Source organism: Protopterus annectens, chromosome 8.part0 (assembly GCF_019279795.1).
Source record: "Protopterus annectens isolate FY-2018-M chromosome 8.part0, PAN1.0, whole genome shotgun sequence".
NCBI lineage: Eukaryota > Metazoa > Chordata > Ceratodontiformes > Protopteridae > Protopterus > Protopterus annectens.
In genome coordinates, this window is record NC_056741.1 from 1,895,184,577 (window position 1) to 1,895,205,181 (window position 20,605).

The following is a 20,605-nucleotide window of genomic DNA, read 5'->3' on the forward strand; positions in this document are numbered from 1 at the left end:
ATACCTGTTAAAAATAGGGTTCATATTACCAGTTCTATTCAAAAAATAGATCACATATGAATACATCTAATCTTGGAAAGTCATGAAAATATATATTTATGTTACATAGGTGTTTTGACATGTAGTTCCTACAGACCCCCTACTGATCACCTTTAAGTAAATACATGAAGGTGATAGTAAATGAATGATGATAAACCCAAAAATTGAGGATGTAATCCATCATGTTACATCTTTAGTAAAAGGGTCTATTAAGGTAATAATTTAGTATTAACTATTAATAAACCTACTTGTAAGCTGTTTGATTTAATTACCTATTGTAGGATAACCACTTAAGAACACATTTTATAGAGAGATTATCATTAATTCCTGGTGTGAGATGGGCTCTAGTTCGAATCTGCCACACAAGTTCGTATGTGGCAGATTCGAACTAGAGCCCATCTCACACCAGGAATTAATGATAATCTCTCTATAAAATGTGTTCTTAAGTGGTTATCCTACAATAGGTAATTAAATCAAACAGCTTACAAGTAGGTTTATTAATAGTTAATACTAAATTATTACCTTAATAGACCCTTTTACTAAAGATGTAACATGATGGATTACATCCTCAATTTTTGGGTTTATCATCATTCATTTACTATCACCTTCATGTATTTACTTAAAGGTGATCAGTAGGGGGTCTGTAGGAACTACATGTCAAAACACCTATGTAACATAAATATATATTTTCATGACTTTCCAAGATTAGATGTATTCATATGTGATCTATTTTTTGAATAGAACTGGTAATATGAACCCTATTTTAACAGGTATGCATATTTAGGTTTATTGTTTTTCCGTTAATGGTAGCTGTATATGACAAATTGAGAAGTTAACATCCTAGGGGTCCCATTGTTGTTAAAAGAATGTGAAGTGTAATGCAAGGTTCAATGTTAACTTGCATTTTAAATGTTTTATGTACAGTTTATGTTTATTACTAAATAACATCTGATGTGCTTTTCAGCACATTTTTTATTTTAAAATTCAAGTTCAAGCAATTTCCAAGATTTATTATTGTACCAAGTAATTGTTTTAAGAAACACTATTTAGTGTTTTATATAAGCTATGTGATGTACTTCTTTAAGGTTACCATAGCTATATTTAATTAATGAATGCACTTGTCTCTGATTGGTACTAAGCACATGTTAACAATATAAAAAGTTCTTTCATTAAGCATTCTGCTGTTTGTCTGATGAAGGCTGAACATTGGTTTGGCCGAAAGCGCTAACTTTACTTGGATTTATTAAAACCATTTTATATCATAAAGCTGTCTCTGATAGTGTTCCTGCTTGCTGGTTCGTGGTTTTGTGGAGTTTATTGGTTTATCCGTCAGTGTTTCTTTAGAAACTGGGATATCGAGGGAGTTAGGGGAAAGGCATAGAGGAGATCGGGGGGACAATTGTGGAAAACAGCATCGCTGGCTGACTCTCTGGGTGGGGGAATTAGGGCAAAGTAACTGCTGCACTTGTTGTTTAGGGGGGACGCAAAAAGGTCGCAGCAAGGTTGGCCCCAGTGACAAAAAAATCTCGTTCACCACCACAGGATTTAGAGACCACTCATAAGGCATGAGAATGGTTCTGCTCAGTTTGTCTGCAATCACATTGGAGCTCCCTGGAATGTACATTGCTATGAGAAAGCGGTTGGAAGAAATCATCCATTGACAAACTCTGCGGGCTTCTTGACAAAATGGGTAAGATTTGATTCCTCCATATTTGCCGATGTACCAGGACTACTGACCTGTTGTCTGTCTGAATAGCTATTGTCCCTAGAGGAAGGACGTCTTGGAATGCTTGCAAGGCTAACAGCACTGCCCTCATCAATACAGCATTGGTGTGCAAGTTGGCCTCTAATTGAGACCACGTGCCTTGGACTGTTTTTCCCAGATAATGCCCCCCCCCCACCCCCACAGCATCTGGGAAGCGTCCTTGGTCACTATGGCTTGAGGCTGGGAAAGAATGAATGACCAACCCAAGAGAATCCTGAGATCCTGTTTGCAGCGATCGGTAATCAAGATTAGGTGAGACATTGGTAGGTGCATCAGAGACCACCGGGAAGCAACAGCCAATGCAAAATTCGCATGTGATAACTTGCTATGAGAACAAGAAAGACTGATGCTGCCATGGAGCCCAATGTTTGTAGGACTAGTTGACTTGTGAACTGATTCACTGAAGTCTTTCTGGAGGGAGTGAGGTAATTCCTGAAACAGTGTTTAAATGGGCTCCAATAAACTAATTGCTGAGTGTGTTGCAAGCTTGATTTCTGGAAATTTATGGTTATACCTAGAGATGTACAGAGGTGTAGAGTGTAGTCCCTTGCCCGTTCTGACACCTATTGGTAGCGGTAAGGAGCCACTTGTCGAGGTAAGGAAATGCTCGAAATCCTAGCAGCCTGAGATGAGATGCCACAACTGCCATGCATTTGCTGAGCACCCTGGGGTGGGTGGTGAGACCAAAGGGCAGAGCACTGAATTGGAAATTACTGGCTCCCAGCCAGAAGCGCAGATACCTCCTGGAGGTTTTGTCCATTTTTATATGGTAATAGGCGTCCTGAAGATCTACAGAGCACATCCAATCACCTTTTTCCAAGAATGGAAGTATTGACATGAACATCTGGAATTTGGTTTGCTGATCTGCTTTGTTGAACTGGCTGAGATCCAAGATGGGTCTCCAGTCCCCTGTTTTTTTGGGAACTAAAAAGAACCTTGAGCAAAATCCGGATCCTGCTTGGTCTGGTGGGACTTTTTGGATGACTCTTTTGTCTAGCAGTCTTTGAATTTCTAAAGCTGCTGCTTCCCTGTGATGCGTGGTACATCCAGGAGTTTTCTTCTGGAATGATAGTAGAACTGATAATGGTATTTTGTAACCTCTGGATATTATTCCCTGTGCCCATTTGTCCATAGTTAATGTTTGCCAGGCAGATTTGGTGCAGAGAAATTCATCCACCGATTGCCTCCAGAGGAGGGCAATCAGGCACCTGTTCAGGGGTGCTGGTAGGAAGTGCCAGAGAAAAAAACTCTGGACCCCTGGTTTTGCTGTCCATTTCTGTCTCTGAGGTGGCATCTTCCATTACTTCCCTATCTGTGCCAGGGAAAGTCTTTGCTGCGTGCATCCTGGAAAGGCCCTTTGGAATTTTTAAATTATAGTCTCCTACTTCTTTGGTTCCTGGAGTACACCCTCTGAGGAGTGGGGAACGTACACTTTTGGCAGAAAGGGTATTACCATCCTTTTCACATTTGGCTAAAGTGTCTTTAACCTTGGGACCAAAAAGGGTGGTTCCATCAAACAGAGCATTGACAAATGACACTTTGAATGGCTCCACAAAGTCACACAAGCGCATCCAGGAATGCCTTCTAATGGCTAAGCCTGAACCTGCTGCTCTGGAAATCCCTTCAGCTACATGAGCAATCGCTTCATGGATGAGTTAGAAATTGCATCAAGGATTACTAGCTGAGAGGTTTACTTTATCCTGTACCCTTTCAGCCACTGCTCCTTCGAGGGTATCTGAGAGCTCCTTCATCAGATCCCTCTGTAGTCTAGGGAAGTGTACCATACAAGGACCTGAGAGCTTCCCAAATCTATCAAAACTCCTAGCCTTCTTGTTAGGAGGATGGATAGTCAGACTTTTCTCGGCAAGTTCCCTTTTTGTGGCCACTGCTATCACCATGGTGTCAACGGGTATTCCTTTGGACTAGTGAGGCTCATCCTTCAGGGCTGATAAGATATGATCAGGCTTTTTGGGGATCAGCTCAATGGTGTCAAGCATCTTCCACGCCCACTGAACAATCAATTTAATGAGATCGTCAGCAGGTGGAGAGATCCAAGAAGTAGAGGGCTGGGAATGAAAAGCCTTCAGGTATACTGACTCCTCCAAGGAAGGCTGAATGGAGGACCAGTCACCCCTCTGTTTCAGGATTTCTAGGATATCCCAGAAGGAAACCTCATTGGGGGTGACCTAGGACAACCTTCCCCTTCATCAAAATCAGTATCATCAGTGAAAGACTCTTCCGGGGAGTCTAAGTGCTTCCTCTTGCACTTCCTCTTCGCAGGAACTTCCTTGGGGGGATGATCTGGGGAAGTGTATGAAGAGAAAACCACCAAAGTGGGTGCAACCTGGGACTTTTGTGCCCTCTGTCCCGGGGATGAGTCAGATTGGCAGCTCAGGTTGAGGGGATGTATACAGTTGTCCCGACAAGGATGGCAAGGACTGTGAGTCCTCAATGGACATGGCCTTCTCTATGACTTGGAAGGCCAACTCCCCCCCCCCTCCGTAGAGGGATGGGAGCCCAGAATCAAAATAGACACCTTCAGAACCAAGGTCACAACCCGCACTGAGGAGGTGGCCTCTGAAGCAGGAGCCTGGGTTGACGCTACAAGTGCCGAAGCACCAATGGACATGGATGGCTCTGAAACTAAGGAAACTAATCCATGGACAAAACTCTGGGAGCCCTCCAGTGCTCAGAGGAGCTCAAGGCAGCTCTCAGAACTCAGACAGTCGGTGCTGGGAGTGTTGGAACTGGGGGCTCCAAAGACTCAACAGGAGTTGGAAGAGAAGGAATTGAAGGCATTATAGACTGGCTGGTTCTGATGCTAGTGTGGCTAGAAACAGAGGATAATCCTTTCTTCATCATAAGCTGCTCCACCAGTCTCAAAATGTCAGCTTCTGACAGACTCTTAGTAGATCAGATAGAGGCAGTGGAAGGAGACTTAGGAGGTCTCACTTTGAGAAGAGACTTGGTGGCCTGTCTTTAAAAGGATCAAAGGTTGGCGAGTGTCTTGTCCTAAGGAGGAAAGGCAGCTGAGACTGCTTCAGCACAGAGGGTACTAAGGGTACCAAAGAAGTCTGTCACCTCCGACCCAATTTTAGGTGTGCAGCCAGATAGACCTTCCAGTGCCGAAGAGCTCTTTGGTAGCTAGGTCAGCTTAGAGACCTTCTTGGATGATTCTGATGAACTAGGAAGCAAAGAAGGTCTTTTCTTGGTAGAGGAAGAAGAGGAGGATGAAGATGTGCTTGCTTCAGTCCTAGACCCAGAAATGGCCTCTTCAAAATCAGATTTGAGGAGTCTCCTCAAGATAAATTTATTCTTCCTCTCAGTAAGGGCATGGTTGGAGAACCCATGACAAACTGAACAATCATCTTGAAGATGAAGTTTCCCCAGGCAGTATACACAAAGTATGTCCGTCAGAGTTGGGCATCTTACCCTGCTACTTCTGGCACCTTTTGAAAACAGTGGTGCTTTCTGAAGTTTTAACATGGGGAGAGTTGTGTTTCGGCTATAACAAAGGAAAAAGGGCTGAAATACACAGTCACACAGATAAGGAAGTGATATAGAGATAAAGAAGATTTTTTTAAGCAATTAAAAAGGGATAAGAATATTAAAAGAGGTAATAAAGGGTATAAATGTACAAGCAAAGGTACTAAAAAAGGCTACCAAAGGTAGAGAGATGAAGAGAAAGAAACAGAGTCAAACTAAGCTACAGGAGGAGCTGGTAGACAGAGAGAAGGTTTAAGAAGAAAACTAAGTAAAAATATGTAGATATGAGTATTAAAAGAAATAAACACTCAAAATCAGCCTAGGCTTGACAGAAGGACAAACGTGTCTGACCTACAAAGCGGCAAACAATATCGGAGGTGATTTTTCAAGAGGAACACTATGGATCATGCCTGGCTCGAGAGTTTGGAAGGCATGAGCCGAAATTAACGGCTGAGTCGGTTATGAGGCTAGGAACCGAGCCCACTGTCAAGGATTCAGTGAAAATTGACAATGTCAGATCTTCTAGTTTTCCTAAGCTGCCAATGAAATGCATAAATCAGATTCTTCCTCCATTTTCATAGACGTGCAGCAACTGTAAGTGGAAGTTGCAGGAATGCTGCTTAGTACAACATTCGTGCTCAGACATTATATGGTTCCTAATACAATGTCATATATTACTCTTCCACATAATATACACTCTCTTGTAACACTGTGTGCCATCTAAAGGAGTCAACAGCATATAATTCACTCTAATGTAACACATACATCAATTTTATGTCACCTTGAAAACTGCCATATGTCATAGCAGTCATGAATCCCTTATGACTCCTTATGCAATAACGATCAATAACTATAGAGTATTAGTTAATGTAATAAACAGTTTTTGAAAATCTGAAATGAATACACTCATCAGGGTGCATGTAGAACCTGGGTCAGTTGGGCTGGGTGGCCCCATAAAGTTTTCAGGTCTAGCGCTATCTTACTCTAACTTTTGCCAAACTTATGGCAGGCCAAGGTTAGTACTCTGCCAGTGTTTGGACTTAACATACAGCTATTTGTTTTACTCAAACCGAAATGACATTAATGCATAACTATCCATTTATTTTGAAAAAAGGTCGCCATATACCTTTCATATCTAGCTCTCTCTTTGGAGCATGTGAGGGCCAGACTGTAAATATACTGCATAGCAGGATCAGGTAACATATCTTACAATGGGCAGTAAATTCAAAACACACATTCCCAAACTCAAAAGAAGCAGACAGTGTATATAGCTAACAGAAGTACCCCACACATTCCATTTTATATAGGTTTAGGTATTTCCATTATTTTAACTGGATAGTGTGTTTCTCATTTCCTTTGTGGGACAATACTAGCTGTACTAATAAGTATGTTTTGTAACAGTTTTCAGCAGAGAGATTCAAGTTTTCTCTAGCTGATGCTATCCGATATTGTTTTGTGGGTACTTCTGTATTTATTTATTTTCACCAGTCTTTTTTTTAACTGCAATTGTTTTTTGAGAAGGGAGGGTAGGTTTATTCATTATTAGATTTTTGGGTCTGAAGTACAAAGGAAGAGTCAGAGTAGATTGGATCTATTTTTTATACATAGTACTTAAGATTTAGTTTTATATTAGAACAGTTTTTGTACGTCTTTTTTTTTTTTTTTTTTGCACTGGAATCAGAAGATTGCTGAATTGGGATAGTTCATTTCCAGAGAATTCTTCTAGTCTAGGTTTCAGGGCAGCACATTTCAACATCTGCAGACATGTTTTGCAGTTTGGGAATCTTTGTAGATGCTTCTGGCAGGCAAGGTTGGTGGATGCAGGACATCTTCAGTCATGATGATACCTGCCACAGAGCTTCATAGGACGTGGGATGGGGATGCTAAAACAAAGTCTTTACTTTCATAGTCACCTGCAACTTTTATGAACAGGAACTTCAACTTTTATTCTTTTCAACTGTACTGTGATATCTTTGACTCTAAAATTTGAAGTTTTTAATCAGGGGTGGCTGGTGAATGAGATACCTATTTTCAATTATTAATATAAAAGTGAAATCTTTGATGCGTTTGTTTTTAAAGGTTTTCTTGGCAGGCTTGTGTATGTTGATTACATAGCCTTGCAGTTCTTTCCTGTTCAGGATGAGATCTTTTATACAACTTTTCTTTTTAACTCATTCCCTCCAGTACAACTCTTGATTGTGCACCTTTAACTCCTAGTGGGCGTGGCTTGAGTCTTTAAAAAATAAAGTTATCACCTTACAATTCTAACAAATACTCATTGACATAGGTCAAATATCAATACAATTGTGTTTGCCATCATGTATGCTTCAAGATAAAATATTCTGATACCTCGTATAGGGCATGGTTTTGGAATTATTAATGCAAAATGAACAAGCAATATTTGACGCCTAGAGGAGCAGTAGGAGGTAACTGCAGATGCACCTAGAGGCGTCACTCTTACCTTCAGTTTCTTCTTCTTATTTTCATTGTGGTTTTGTAGGTTTTTTTTTTTTTTTTTTTGAGGGGGTTAGTTCCTTCTGTTTTTGGATTGGATTGATTGACATGTTTCCTAATTGTTGTATGTGTCATTTTGTATGATTTCACTAGAGATTGGTGGAATAACTTTTAAATGTGCACACGCTTTATGCGTGTGGAAATGTACAGTGTTCTCGAGTAGTGACTGTGTAGCTATGCAGGTTTCAATTTTTTTTTGGGGGGGGGTCTGTAAAGGCTGAAGTTTCTGTACGTCTTTTAACATATTTTCTCTATATATTTCAATACTTTTGCATTGGTTGTGTCTGAACTTTCTCATGGTTTCTATATTTATGGATGGTAGTGCTGTATGTGTGGTTACTTTTGTTTCTGTAGTGCATGGTTTTATTCACCACAATCGGGTTTAGTTCTTATGATGGGGGTACAGTGGTGATTATTTATGATGTGGGAAGAGTGAGGATAAAATTATTTTGTAATTTGTGCCAGATGTATACTTACCACAATCTTTTTCAATGCATGTCTTACTCATTTAACAGTCACATTAATGAATATAATGCTCTGTTTACCATTCATTTATTGAAACATATCACTAAAGTCTGAGGGACCACAGAGATTGTTAATTAAAAAAAAGGCAGTGCCTTAACTATCCTTAGTTTTCCAGACAGACTGGCAGCCCTCTAACTGTACTTGGTATCTTAGAGTGAAACACCTGACTATCCTTGACTTCCACTTTCTCCAAAGAAGGCATGGTTCCTAAAATACACTGTTAAAGGAGCTAAACTTTCATCTACTGATAAATAAGACAGACTGGAGTGGTAGAGTTATAATAAAACATATCTCCCAACTCTGAAATAAACTTCCATTGCACCTCAACCAGAAAAAAAAAATCCTTGCCAACTTTAATATAAACCTATATTATTTATTTATTTTGAAATATTTATATATTCTTGTTGAACAGGTTAGTCCCAGTTGAGCAGTGGCCTGTTTTTAGGAGAACCACAATGTGGTATTCATACTGACTAGGGGAAATTTGTCCAGATCATTTGTACTAAGGGAAAGGTAAGGAACCCTGGTGTTATGCTGCACATAGTTGAACAGAAGAGTTACGTTTACACTTCAGTGGTGATATACTGTGTGCATACAATGATACATTAGTGTACTGTGTAACACTGCTACTTGAATCACTTGTTCAATGTTCAGTTTTCAGCTAGGGTGCCTTCCCTTTGGATTCTGGATGGTCTCCCCGGGTTCATGTGGACTTTGTCTGGGTAAACCAGATTCCCTCCACATTCCAAATACATGTTTGTACATAGTGCGTACTATACAACAGAGTCCTGGCAAGCTACATCTACTCCCCAGTTGCAAGGTAAACTCTTTAGATGGCTGCAAATCTTCATGGGGTCACTAGAAAAGTCAAAGGTGATTCATTAGCGCTGGATTCTATGCACAACATGCATTTGCACTTTCAGTTCAGTGACATTTTTAAAATAATTTATGAGTGCAAACCACTGCAATTTTACTGTCAGTGAATGTATTCTGAGCTGCACAGTTTTATTAAATGCATTTCAGATTATACTTACTGTGCACATTTTACAATATTAGCAACACAATAAAAATGCTTCGGTACATATTAAGTGTTGCTCTGACTTGGTATAAAAGTTTCTCTTGTTTGTTAGTATAATATTAAATTATATACAGTGTAAAGTTATGCTTTTTCACATTTACAGCACTTTGAGTAACATTAGGAATTTTATATGTAATTAACATCAACATATTTGAGCAATGGCTCAGACTTATGAAGTGCATAAGCTTTCAAGATTAATGTACAACTTATGCAATGGCAGAATACATAATACAATAATTAACTCTCCTATTATGATTTTTCAAGGACCCTGCTTTGATTTTGAAAACCAGGATGCATGTTAGAATCTGACAAGGACCAGGAACACAGCTTAAATATTTGAAAATACCTGATGGCAGAACATATAAAGGTGCTCCATTAAAAGAATTAGTAGTATTCTGGGAACCTCTAGGCAGCAGGCTGCCTCAGAGACAAACAAATACTAAAGCATGAATCATTCATCTTCAGGAAACCAATACTGCCACTAATTGCCAGTCAATTTCCAGCATACACTTACTTGAAATGCTACAGTGGAACAAGAGAATCAGAAATGAGACATTATAGACACATAATTCACTTTTATCTTTCGTTGAAAACATTAACGGGCTGAATTTGCTGTTAATATCAGCAGTTCCAAGTACATCCAGTATGATTTGCCATCATATATACTGAAAGCATGGTATCTAAACTCCCATATTTAATTATTAACAATTATTGTCTGAATCTTAATGACAAACTCCACATAAATTTAGTTCTTCACCCTGCCACACCAGCCCAGCAGGAAATCTGATCAGTAGCTTCACTTACCGCCCCATTTTTTCCCACAAAAAGAGAATACTATGTGGATGAAGGTTATGCATCCCAATGGCTATTCATACTATTTTGCATTAATTCCTCTGTTCTGCTGGATTTTCTCAGAACATGCTCCAGGAGATAGCATGCAATGACTTTTAGACAGAAAAACAGGGGGCAGTATTTACTTCTACAAACTGCATTGCTCTGATCTGAAACCTTGTTTTTTGACAGTTATCTACCAACTACTGTCATATCTCACATTTTCCAAGAGAGGTGCTAAGAAATGAGGAATCGAGACCATGGGGACCTCCATTTTCCAAATAATAAAATGCAGTCAAAGCCAGTGGTGTCTGTTCCTTCCTCTACATGGCCTAATTCTAAAATATTTTTCCATAATAGGTTTTGAAAAAGTATGGGGGGGTGAAACAGAAATACTGCTAAGATACTCAGATAACCATGGAGCTGCACAACAGGGCAACAGTTAGTGATGGTGCCTCAATACTTGTTTTACAGTTTACTTCTTGGCTCTTTCACCTTCAAGGTAAAATCTTACTTTTAATTAAGATATTGTCTTTGTACATATTAATTCCACAATGGCTTGGGTTGCTGCTAAAAAGGAGTTGTTGACTAGTGTACTCTCACAGCAAATTAATTAATTAAATAAATAAGGCAAATGGTCTCAAGATGATTGGTCTAGAAGTACAATCTTTGTAATAAAGTTGGACAGATTCTAACACTCATTAATGATTACAACCGAAAATGTGTTGTCAATTACTGAAATATGTGACTGAAAAAATGTTAAAACGCAATCTACCGCTTTTTTTTTTTAAATCTGTTTGGATGTGATAATATCGTCAAAGGGGTTGGTGGAGTAGCAATTCTTACTAAAGAGCACCCAAGCTGCTCTACCAGGACAGTAACACTCTTACCTCGAGACAAAGGAAACAACTGTCAGCATGCCTCATCTCGCTCGAATCATGTGACCCGAGTCTCTATATATTACCAAAATAACTGATCAACATGCTTGATCTTTTCTGGTTAATAACCAATACCAACTCAAGAATCATTTGTACAGGGGATGTCACCACTGACCGCTGCTCCCAGCCTTCTTGTATCCTACCATCACCTTCATGGTCTTCATAATCTCATTGTTGCCCATTTTTGACCAAGCAGGCATCCTCACTGGTTTCTCTACTGATCAACAGCCCACATTTCTATCTATCACCAAACAAGGTATCCATAAACCACAGATATCCAAATACAATAAGCATATAAATGTACACCATTGTTACTACAACCAGATAACAAGTGCTATCCTTTTGAAAACACCTGCTAGGGCATCGCTAACAATGCATCACAATTTAAGGGTTTACTATTAAGCATACGTCTCTACACTGGATGTCTCTAACCTGAAAGCCCTCATTTTCCACCAATATAAAATGTCTCCCTCCTATACTTACCAATCGTACCTTATAAAATGTTTTTGTCTCGTTACTTTCTCTCTCTTCTCTTCCTCTCTCCTTTCTCAGTTCTGAATACTTTCTCCAACATATGGAAGTTCTCCCTTCTTTACTAACGTCCCATACAACATACAAGACACAGCTAGGTTACAACTGCTCTCTCTCTAGACAATTCTTCGTTTCTCTTTTTTTGTTCTCCCCTTACCCTTATCATTTTCATCTCTTTCTATTGCCTCTTGTATCCTTTCTGAATATGATCGCATTAGCTACAATGTCTAATTATCTGCTTTTGTCTTCTAATTAAAATAATCAACTCTGTGAAATGAAATTTAATCTTCTATTTGCTAAAAACTGCAACAGTTATGTTAAATATGGAGTTTTCCTCCTCGGGCTACCACTAAAAAGAGATAGGTTTCTCTGCCCATTCACAATACCCCAGTAAACAAATGCAATCAATCAATAAATAAATGTTACAACAGAGAAAAGTCGGCGTTACATACACACAGTGTAGAACACAGACTACAATGGGCAGATACAGGATATTTAGAACAACAGTAAGATGGCATCCAAGGTCAACTGAAGGACAATAAAGTCTCTCTCTATACCTGGAAACAAGTACTCTTCTTCACCTTAACTTCCCCCCGAACTACATATCAGGAAAGTACTAAAGATAATGTAAGTACTTTGAAAAGACAGTACCAGGTAGTTCATGTTCATGCAGAATTAGCAGACATGTTGCAAATGTGCAGAGGTCCAAGAAGAAAGCCTAGGCATTCAAGACAGGATCTAGCACTGTGATCATCTATTTCCTTATTCCTGCCATCCTTCAAAAGCAAAATGGGTTCCTATCTTAATCCAAAAGGGTTACAGGAGAAGGAAGAGGGTAAAGGAGAGAGGGAGCTTGGACTTCAACAGTGAAAGCACTCAGGCTCACACTTTTATCTTAAGTTCCTAACACAAATGTAAACATACAGTGGGTGGGTGGCCACAGAAAGGGGATTTATGAAAAATAAGCCTTGGAAGATGGCAAAGGCAAATTCTGCCTTAGACCCAGAGACCACCTTGAGTCTGTAATGTCTTGAGAATGCATGCTACCAAGGTCAAACGGCTGCTTCTAAGACAGACCTGGTGCGGACCCCTTAAGGAAGCATGTAGTGGTTGCATTGGCTCTAACAGAATGGACTTTTACAGGTCCAGGGATACATTTTTCACAAGCAGAGCAGTACTAACAAGCACAATGTGCAGGGTCATTTTCTGAGTGTCTGTGGATTGGTTCCCTCTTTTACATTCACTAGAGGCACAAACAGCTGAGTTTTCTTTCTAAACTCCATAGTCCTGTGCAAGTAAAATCTCAGCTAGGTACATCAAAGGAAAATAGGGTTTTCTTCCCTTTATGTTGTGAATCAAGAAAAAAACATGGGCAAATGGATAGCTTGATTCAGAGACAACTCTGTCACAGCTTTTGGCATTAAAGAGTGGTTCTTGCACATACACAATCTTGCCCTTATGATAACTTAAAAAAGCACATCAGAGCATGCATTTTTGAAATTCTTCTAGGGGAAATGACAGCTTCAGAGAACAGCATCTTTTAGAATAAAAACTACTGGGAGGAGGGCACCAGCAGCTGGCTTCAAGTGGTCGTAGATCAGTTTCTCTAAGACAGAGATGAGATCCTATGGTAGAACAATTTCCTTTCTTAGTAATCTAAGATGCAAAACTCTTAACTGTTTCAGGCCAGGCAGAATGAGACAGCAGAGGTGTACAGATTTAAACAAGCATGAGGAAGGTCAGTTTTGAATAAGTCTGACAGGTAATTCAGGACATTGGCACTTAAGTATTACGGTCTTGGTTTCAAGAGAGGCACTACTGTGAAAATTGTTTCAACTCAGCTAGGAAGGATTTTATTCTGTCAAGTTTTGTACCTTCCCTCATAATGTTTAGTATGTCCTCAGAATACACATGACTAGGTGTGATTAAGGTGAATTTATCCAATCTGTCTGCCTTAGAGAGAGGTTGCAGTGCAAAAGGGACCCGTTGTTCGAGTGAGAAGGTCTTCTCACTAAGGCAACACTTTCCACTTCTTTCCATCTATGCTATTAATGAGTAAGAACTAGTGTCATCTGGGCCAAAAGAGTGTTATCACGTTAGCTTTTGGCTTCTCCTTCTTGATTTATAACAATACCTTGGTGTATTAGGGGTTTAGGCAGGAAAAAGAAACAGACTTCGAGGGAGAATTCATTAATCTTCCAGGCACTTGACGTGCTGTTCTATATCAGAAATTATTCAGTACTTTTTTTTTTTTTTTAGAGGTTCCATTTACAGCGCACACCAAATCCTGATCGAATCAAAGCCTATTTTAAGATCCATTCATGTGGGTCTAGCAATCTATTATGTGTGTGTGTGTGTGTGTGTGTGTGTGTGTGTGTGTGTGTGTGTGTGTGTGTGTGTGTGTGTGTGTGTGTAGATTGCTAGCAGACTCATGCCTGCTTCTTGGATGATCTCCCATGCTTGTACTGTCACAGCCTGCACAGAATGTATGAGGGGAATTCTGCTTACTTAGGTACCACATCATTGTTGTCTGCAAGGATTTGAAGGACCCCTTTCTCCCAAACCTGGCTGAAGGCTTTCAATGCCAGGATTACAGCCATACTCCTTCACAGTTATCTGTTTCTTTCTCTTAGCCTGTTACCTGGTACCCTGAACTTGGAATGACCAAATACGAGCCCCCGGGCTAGACCAGAAGCAAGAGCATAGAATGGGATGTAACATGTTTGGTGGCATGACAGATGGATCCATTTTTTCTCCTCATGTAAGTATGCCGGTGGGTCAGTACGGCATGAGGGCATTAAGACCTGTCACTCCTCCTTTGTACCATACTGGAGTAGCTGCTGGCATCAGATAAACTCACAATGAGATCTCCTTCCTTATGCAGGGATGGAAATGAACATTTTCAAAGACTGTTAGCATCATCTGCTCCTGAGGTATCAAAGCAGTTTCCTCATGCACTATCATGATGCAAAATGCTATATAACCTAGGACTCTGAGTACATAACTGGTTGATGCTACCTCCTTTTCCAAGACTTTCTGAATGTAAAGCATCAGAAATACTTCTTTCTCTTCTGGTAAGAAGGCTCCCTGAAGATCTATTTTCACGAGTGCCCTTAAGAACTGAGGTGAAACTGGACTTCTTGACACTGATGAAGAGACCCATTTCCCTGAAGCATGTCAGGGTAAAGTTCTAGGGTGTGTGAATTCCCTAATCTCTAGAAAGTCTGCCTAAATAAGTAATCCAGGAGTGGGTAAAAATGAATTCCCTTTGCTTTGAAAAAATGCTATTTTTGGAGCCAGGCATTTGGTAAAAAAAAAACAAGGGTACAACAGAATGTTTTCTCAGTTCTGGGCAAAGAAAGCTAAATGCCCTCCTACCTGTTCTGAAAAAGGGGAAGTGAGGTTGGAATTTTTTTTGGTAGGAAATGGAGGGGGAAGCCTAGCTGAGTTATGGCCCTGGCCTGGTGGCACCCAGGCTTCTCCTGTGGTTTTGCTTTACTTTTTATTCTAAACTCGCTCTTCCCCTCTTACCAAACTTATTCTTGCCCTGCTTGGGCTATAAAGTACATGATTTTGCATGAAAATTCCTACTGACCTTGGGTACCATGGCTTGAAAGATCTGCTTTCAGTTTTAATTCTGCCCTTTCCCTACACTCTTTCGAAGACAACTTCACCTGGGGGTCTGAGAAGGAGGTCCTTGTCCAGTGGTGCATTAAGCAGCAATGCCTTCACATGGTCTGACAGCAGCTGACTCCTCATCCTGGCAGGTCTCCATATCACAGACATTATAGCTACTGCCCAAAATAATGCAGCAACAGCACCTTATCCACATTTTTGGAGTGCTTGGCAACATGTGCAGAGAGGTTATACATCTCCAGTGTCTCCTATTTCAGATCCTTATCTTAGATCCCCCTCTGCCTTCTTCCTTACCTTCTTCAGGACAGACTAATGGTAAGCAAGCATGCGAGTCTGTTCCAGGATCTGAAGGATAGGGGAACGCTGGTGTACACTTTCTTTGCAAATCATTGGGAATTCTATAATCCCTACTATTGGGTTCTAGGATGCTGCCAAATAAAGATACCTTGCTGGAATCCAGGGATACCACAGCTGGCTCAGCTAGAAGCTTTTTTTAACTCATTACAGCCAAAGGGCATCTCCAGGTGCTTTTGTAATTACACCGTACTGTCCCCTCCAGGCATCAAATATTGCTTGGTCACATCTGCATCAATAATTTCAAAACCATGCTACATACAAGGTATTACAATACTTCATCTGAACTCTTACACAATGGCAGACTCAACTGTATTGATGGTTGTTCTCCATCTAGTGCAGGTAAAGAGATATTAATTGTTGTTCATACAATATAAATTTTTCAGATTTAAATTTCATGTTTTTCTGCATATCTCATTCAAGTAACAGACTGTACTGCTTAGCCTCACATAAAAGTTCTCAGGTGGTTGAAGAAAATGCTGTTGACAGTGTGTGTGTGTGTGTTTAACTTGAGTGGTTGGTGAGATATTGTAAGTAGTTTACAAAACATTACAAACGTAATAATTACAGTGTTTATTGTGACTTATAAAATCCAGTTTAAGACCTAGAACCTAAAGAATATTACCACTATAAAATCAGTTTGTGCTGAAGAGTTTGCCATTTGCAATTCTTTATTAACTCCTATGGTAACAGAGAAATGAACATTTGTTCTAAAATGTGAAGGCATAATTTGATTTTGCAAAAAGCTTAGGCTCCGTCAATTTGAAGTTACAGTGTAAACCTCAAGAGCTCCACTGGAAGCTTATGGGAATCCTTGACCCCGTAAAAACAGTCAGGATCCCTTAGACAAGTGGAAGGAAATCTGGCTCCAGAGATGAATTCATATCCTCCAGGACATTCATGACTGAAGAAACTGCAAGTGCCCTGGGCTCAGGCAGACCCAATAAAGTTCTACATCTGAACTGGGGCTCTTTTTAGTCCTATGACTCCCACTTCTATTCCATCTTCATTCTATGAATGTATCCCCAAAGGAGAAATCATCTGGTGGAGAGGTAGGCCAGCTCACTTGCCTCAGAATCAAGAGTACCAGAATCTGCCCAAAAGAGCTAACATACTTTTCTTCTTTAACGAGACCCCAGAAACCACAGGTATGTTCCAGTGTCTGTCTGGATTTTGGGAAAGTGAAGAAATTCAAAGCCAACTAGAAGAATTTTGGGGAAGAAGCTTGGGAAGTGGACTGGACCAAGGTACCACCTAGACTTGCCAGAAGCAAGATGGAAGAAGCTACTTCGGCCTTTGGTGCTTTGTGTCTCATTGGTTTAAGAAAGCTCCTCTTTGAAGGACTCGGAATACAGGGAGACAAATAAACCTCAGTATGGGCCCCAGGAACCTCCTCACTGACTGGGTCATCACCTTACCCTCAAGTTACAATTATGCAGCCTCCAACACTGAAGCCCCCTCAAAATCAGAAGGAGAAACAGTGTCTTCGGTCTGGGAGGATCTATACACATCTGATTGCTCTGAAATCTGCAAAGTGGTCATGCCAAAGTCCTTAGCAAATGACTGTAAAGATGGGGGCTGAAAACGCTCCTGAATGAGTCTGGGGTGGCCAAACCTAGGGAGATCAGAGTCATCCATTAGAAGCTCTTAGTCTCACAACTGTTGTCCCCATATCTCTTCCTGACTTGCAGCTTCAGTGAAAAAGACTCTCAGTGGCCTTGGCCAAAACCATAGAGCTCTTCTCCTGATTATTCTCTAGGTGATCAGCATTAACAATGTTTTGTACTGAGGGAGAAACAAATGTTTCCCACAATTTATACAATTATTAACTTTAGCTTGTAGTCCAAATCCAAATTCCTGTCAGGCATCAGATAAGCAAATAGAGTAGTACAAACAATAAAGAAAATTCCCTTATGGGTCTTATGCTTTTTTTCCTGGAAGCAGGTGATAGCATTGTCTGATGCCCCACTTATACCACCAATGTCTTAAGCAGGCAGTGGGAGAGGTTCTGCTGAAGCCTTGGAGGAAGGCAGAGCTCTTTTTGGAATGTGGCAACCAGAGACCAGCAGGAAGGGTATCCCTATAGTAAAGACCATGACAGTGAATAGTACAATGAATATCTGCTGGTTCATCCAAGGGTACCCTGATGATGCTCCCTACTCTGTACACTTGCAATCACCTCACCATCTGTCAGGCATGAAGGCTTGAAAGTCACTTCATAGCTGTAACTATGTCCCGTCTGCCCCCAACAACCTGTGGTGTAGCAGTAGCAACTACAATTGCATTTTCATTTTGCTGCAGCATATCACATCACCCACAAGGTTGTGCCACTCAGTCTAACTCACTGTTAGTAACAAATATATGAACCACCACCAGGCAAAGTATCACCTCCTACATTGTGTCATCGGACACTCAGTGACTAACTAGTACTGTCCTATACATTCCAACATTCACTCCGTTTAATAAACACCTTTCTACTCTTAAAACCACTGAAAAGGTAATTATCTCATAATCCAGTTTCACAAGCAATACAGATCAATGGCTTGAGTCCACAAAGCCCATGTTTCTAATTCCCTGTACCTTCTGAAATGTTTAAAGTCACCTTCTTTGTGTACAGGCAACAAATTTTACCAAGACCGATGAATAAGTTCATGCGAGACTGACTGGAGATTGTTCTGTAGGTGCATACCTCTACCCTGCTCCTGCTACAATGTGCACATAATACAGAACATACAGACTACCTCTGACTATAAAGAATTTCAAGCTATCTACAAACAGGCAATAAGAGATCTTGCAAGGAATGCACTAATGCTCAACATCTTGTGGTAATCATGTGAATTCCACCTTTCTTCAGCATTCTCTGCCGCAGAACATGCAAATCTCTACAGACCATAGTGAAAATAGTATAGCTGGGTATGTTCAGCCTCTTCACTTAATTAAAAAAAAAAACAAAAAAGGCAAAGCCACACTAACTCTCCAAACTTTGTATGGCTCTCGCACTTCTATGATACCTGCTCAGGCCTCCTGTTTCCAACAACTTTCACATCTTTTCCTTCACATAACCTATATACCATGTGCATATACCTGAGCTCTCCGACTCCCTTAAGCTCATGCTGCAGATGCCCTCGGACTTCTCCTTGCCTGTTTTTTGTATTAGCAAACTATACCCTTCCTTTTTCCAGTGTGTTTACTGATATTTTTCCCTGGGACTATATTTGTGATGCCATTAAAGACACAACCTTCTACTTTCTTTTATTTAACTTGTTAAGTGGGTTGCATAACTGATCCATGCTATTTACAGTGAAAGACGGAGGACAAAATTTCCAGTAATGAAGAAACAAAGCATTGCAGAAAAAAAATAAAACTGAAAAAAAAAAACAACTGCATTACAGTAATGATATTTGCAAACAATTGCTTTCATCTTGAAACAAACATTAAATACTTCCTTATTTCATATAAATATTCTGCTGAGCTTTTCATAAGCTTTCTTAATGTTTTTGGGCCAGACAGAATTTCCATTTCACTTCCCCCTTCCAAGGCAGTTTTCCTTTCAAATTTGTGTTATTTACCAAAGCAGTTTTGAACGTCTTTTCTTTAACTGCCTTTGTATTCTCAGCAGACCTGACCCAGCACAGCTTCAGCCCTACTCATAGCAGTTTGGTGCCTGATGCCATCACCGTTTCCTTGCTGCAACCCTTCCATGTGAACTTCACACTACAGGACATTCCCTGGTGTGGCTTAGAAGATGGAGACTTCTTCCAGAGAATGTAGTCTCTTTGGTCGTCTGCAGGCTTACTGAGATGGGCTAAAGACCGAATAAGGCATGGAAGGGATTCCTGCATTGCTGGAAGGCCACATGGATTCAAGGTTCCCTATGAGCATGGCATTTTCATTGCCTGCATTTTCTAATTTTCTTCCAGAGAGCAAACATTATAGCAAAGTCTTATGCTCTCTATCCCACTTACTAGTTCAGTGCCTGCTGCTGGATCCATCCTCTACTGGTATCCACTAAAATAGCATCTGCATCACCATCTTTCTCTCTCTCTCGTCCAGGACAGCTCTCTCTCTGTGCTAACATTAGGACCCAACACATCAAAGCAGGAGAGGTTTCTGAAAAAGCTTTATAAAAGTCCAAGTCATGTAATTCAGTACACAGCTCTTTACGCTTACGCACACACATTTCTCATTCACTGTATGCTTATCATACCCTATTCTTTGATGATGTTTAAATCCACCCATATTTTGAAAATCATAGATTTTTTTTTAACCATTTAGGGTCTGCTGTATTCTTATTTGGAGAAACAGGGTTTGTGGTATTCTTATGTGGAGAATGAAATTACTATAAAAGGTGTGCAAAACTGCCTGCAAATAAAACTAAATTTACTTACGATGCACTTGGGGTAACTCCTCCTTCTTTATCCACTGCAGGTAGCACAGTCTCATTTTGAGAAATTACTGAGGGGGAGGAAACTGGAGAGACAGTTGAAGTCCGAGATCCAGAAAGTCGAACATAGCTAGAACTAGATGTAGGACTTCCTGAGTCTGTTCGAATCGGACTGAGGAGTGATCTGTCACTAGTTGGGCTTAGGGATGAGGTAAACCGAGGCTTAGTTAAAGTAAGTCCATGATCCAAAGAAGAAGTTTGACTGGAGCTGTATGGTTGTACCTTATCAGAAGTAGAACTTGATAACGAGGACACTGAGTTACTAGAACTTGAGAGGGCATCTTCAGTGCAACTTCCTGTGGACCGTCTGCTTTTTCTTCCCTCATCCGAGTTTGGTGTCATCTTCCTCCTGTCCCTGCGGTTTGGTGTCTCTTCTTGCTCACAATCTTCATGTTTCAAAGCATTCTGTAAAACACGTGGATTTATATAGGTTATGCTTAGTGTCAAGACTCAAAATATTTTTC

General features: G+C 40.3%; 1 protein-coding gene across 8 annotated transcripts in view; it reads right to left on the reverse strand.

Annotated features, from left to right (window-relative positions):
- The window catches only part of FHOD1 (formin homology 2 domain containing 1), a 1,546,190-nt gene that overhangs the window by 356,323 nt on the left and 1,169,262 nt on the right, over positions 1-20,605 (reverse strand). For all 8 annotated transcript variants that reach the window (XM_044081394.1, XM_044081392.1, XM_044081391.1 and 5 more), the window contains exon 10: positions 20,086-20,546. In XM_044081394.1, coding sequence (XP_043937329.1) covers positions 20,086-20,546 — 461 coding nt within the window. The remainder of the gene's footprint in view (positions 1-20,085; positions 20,547-20,605) is intronic.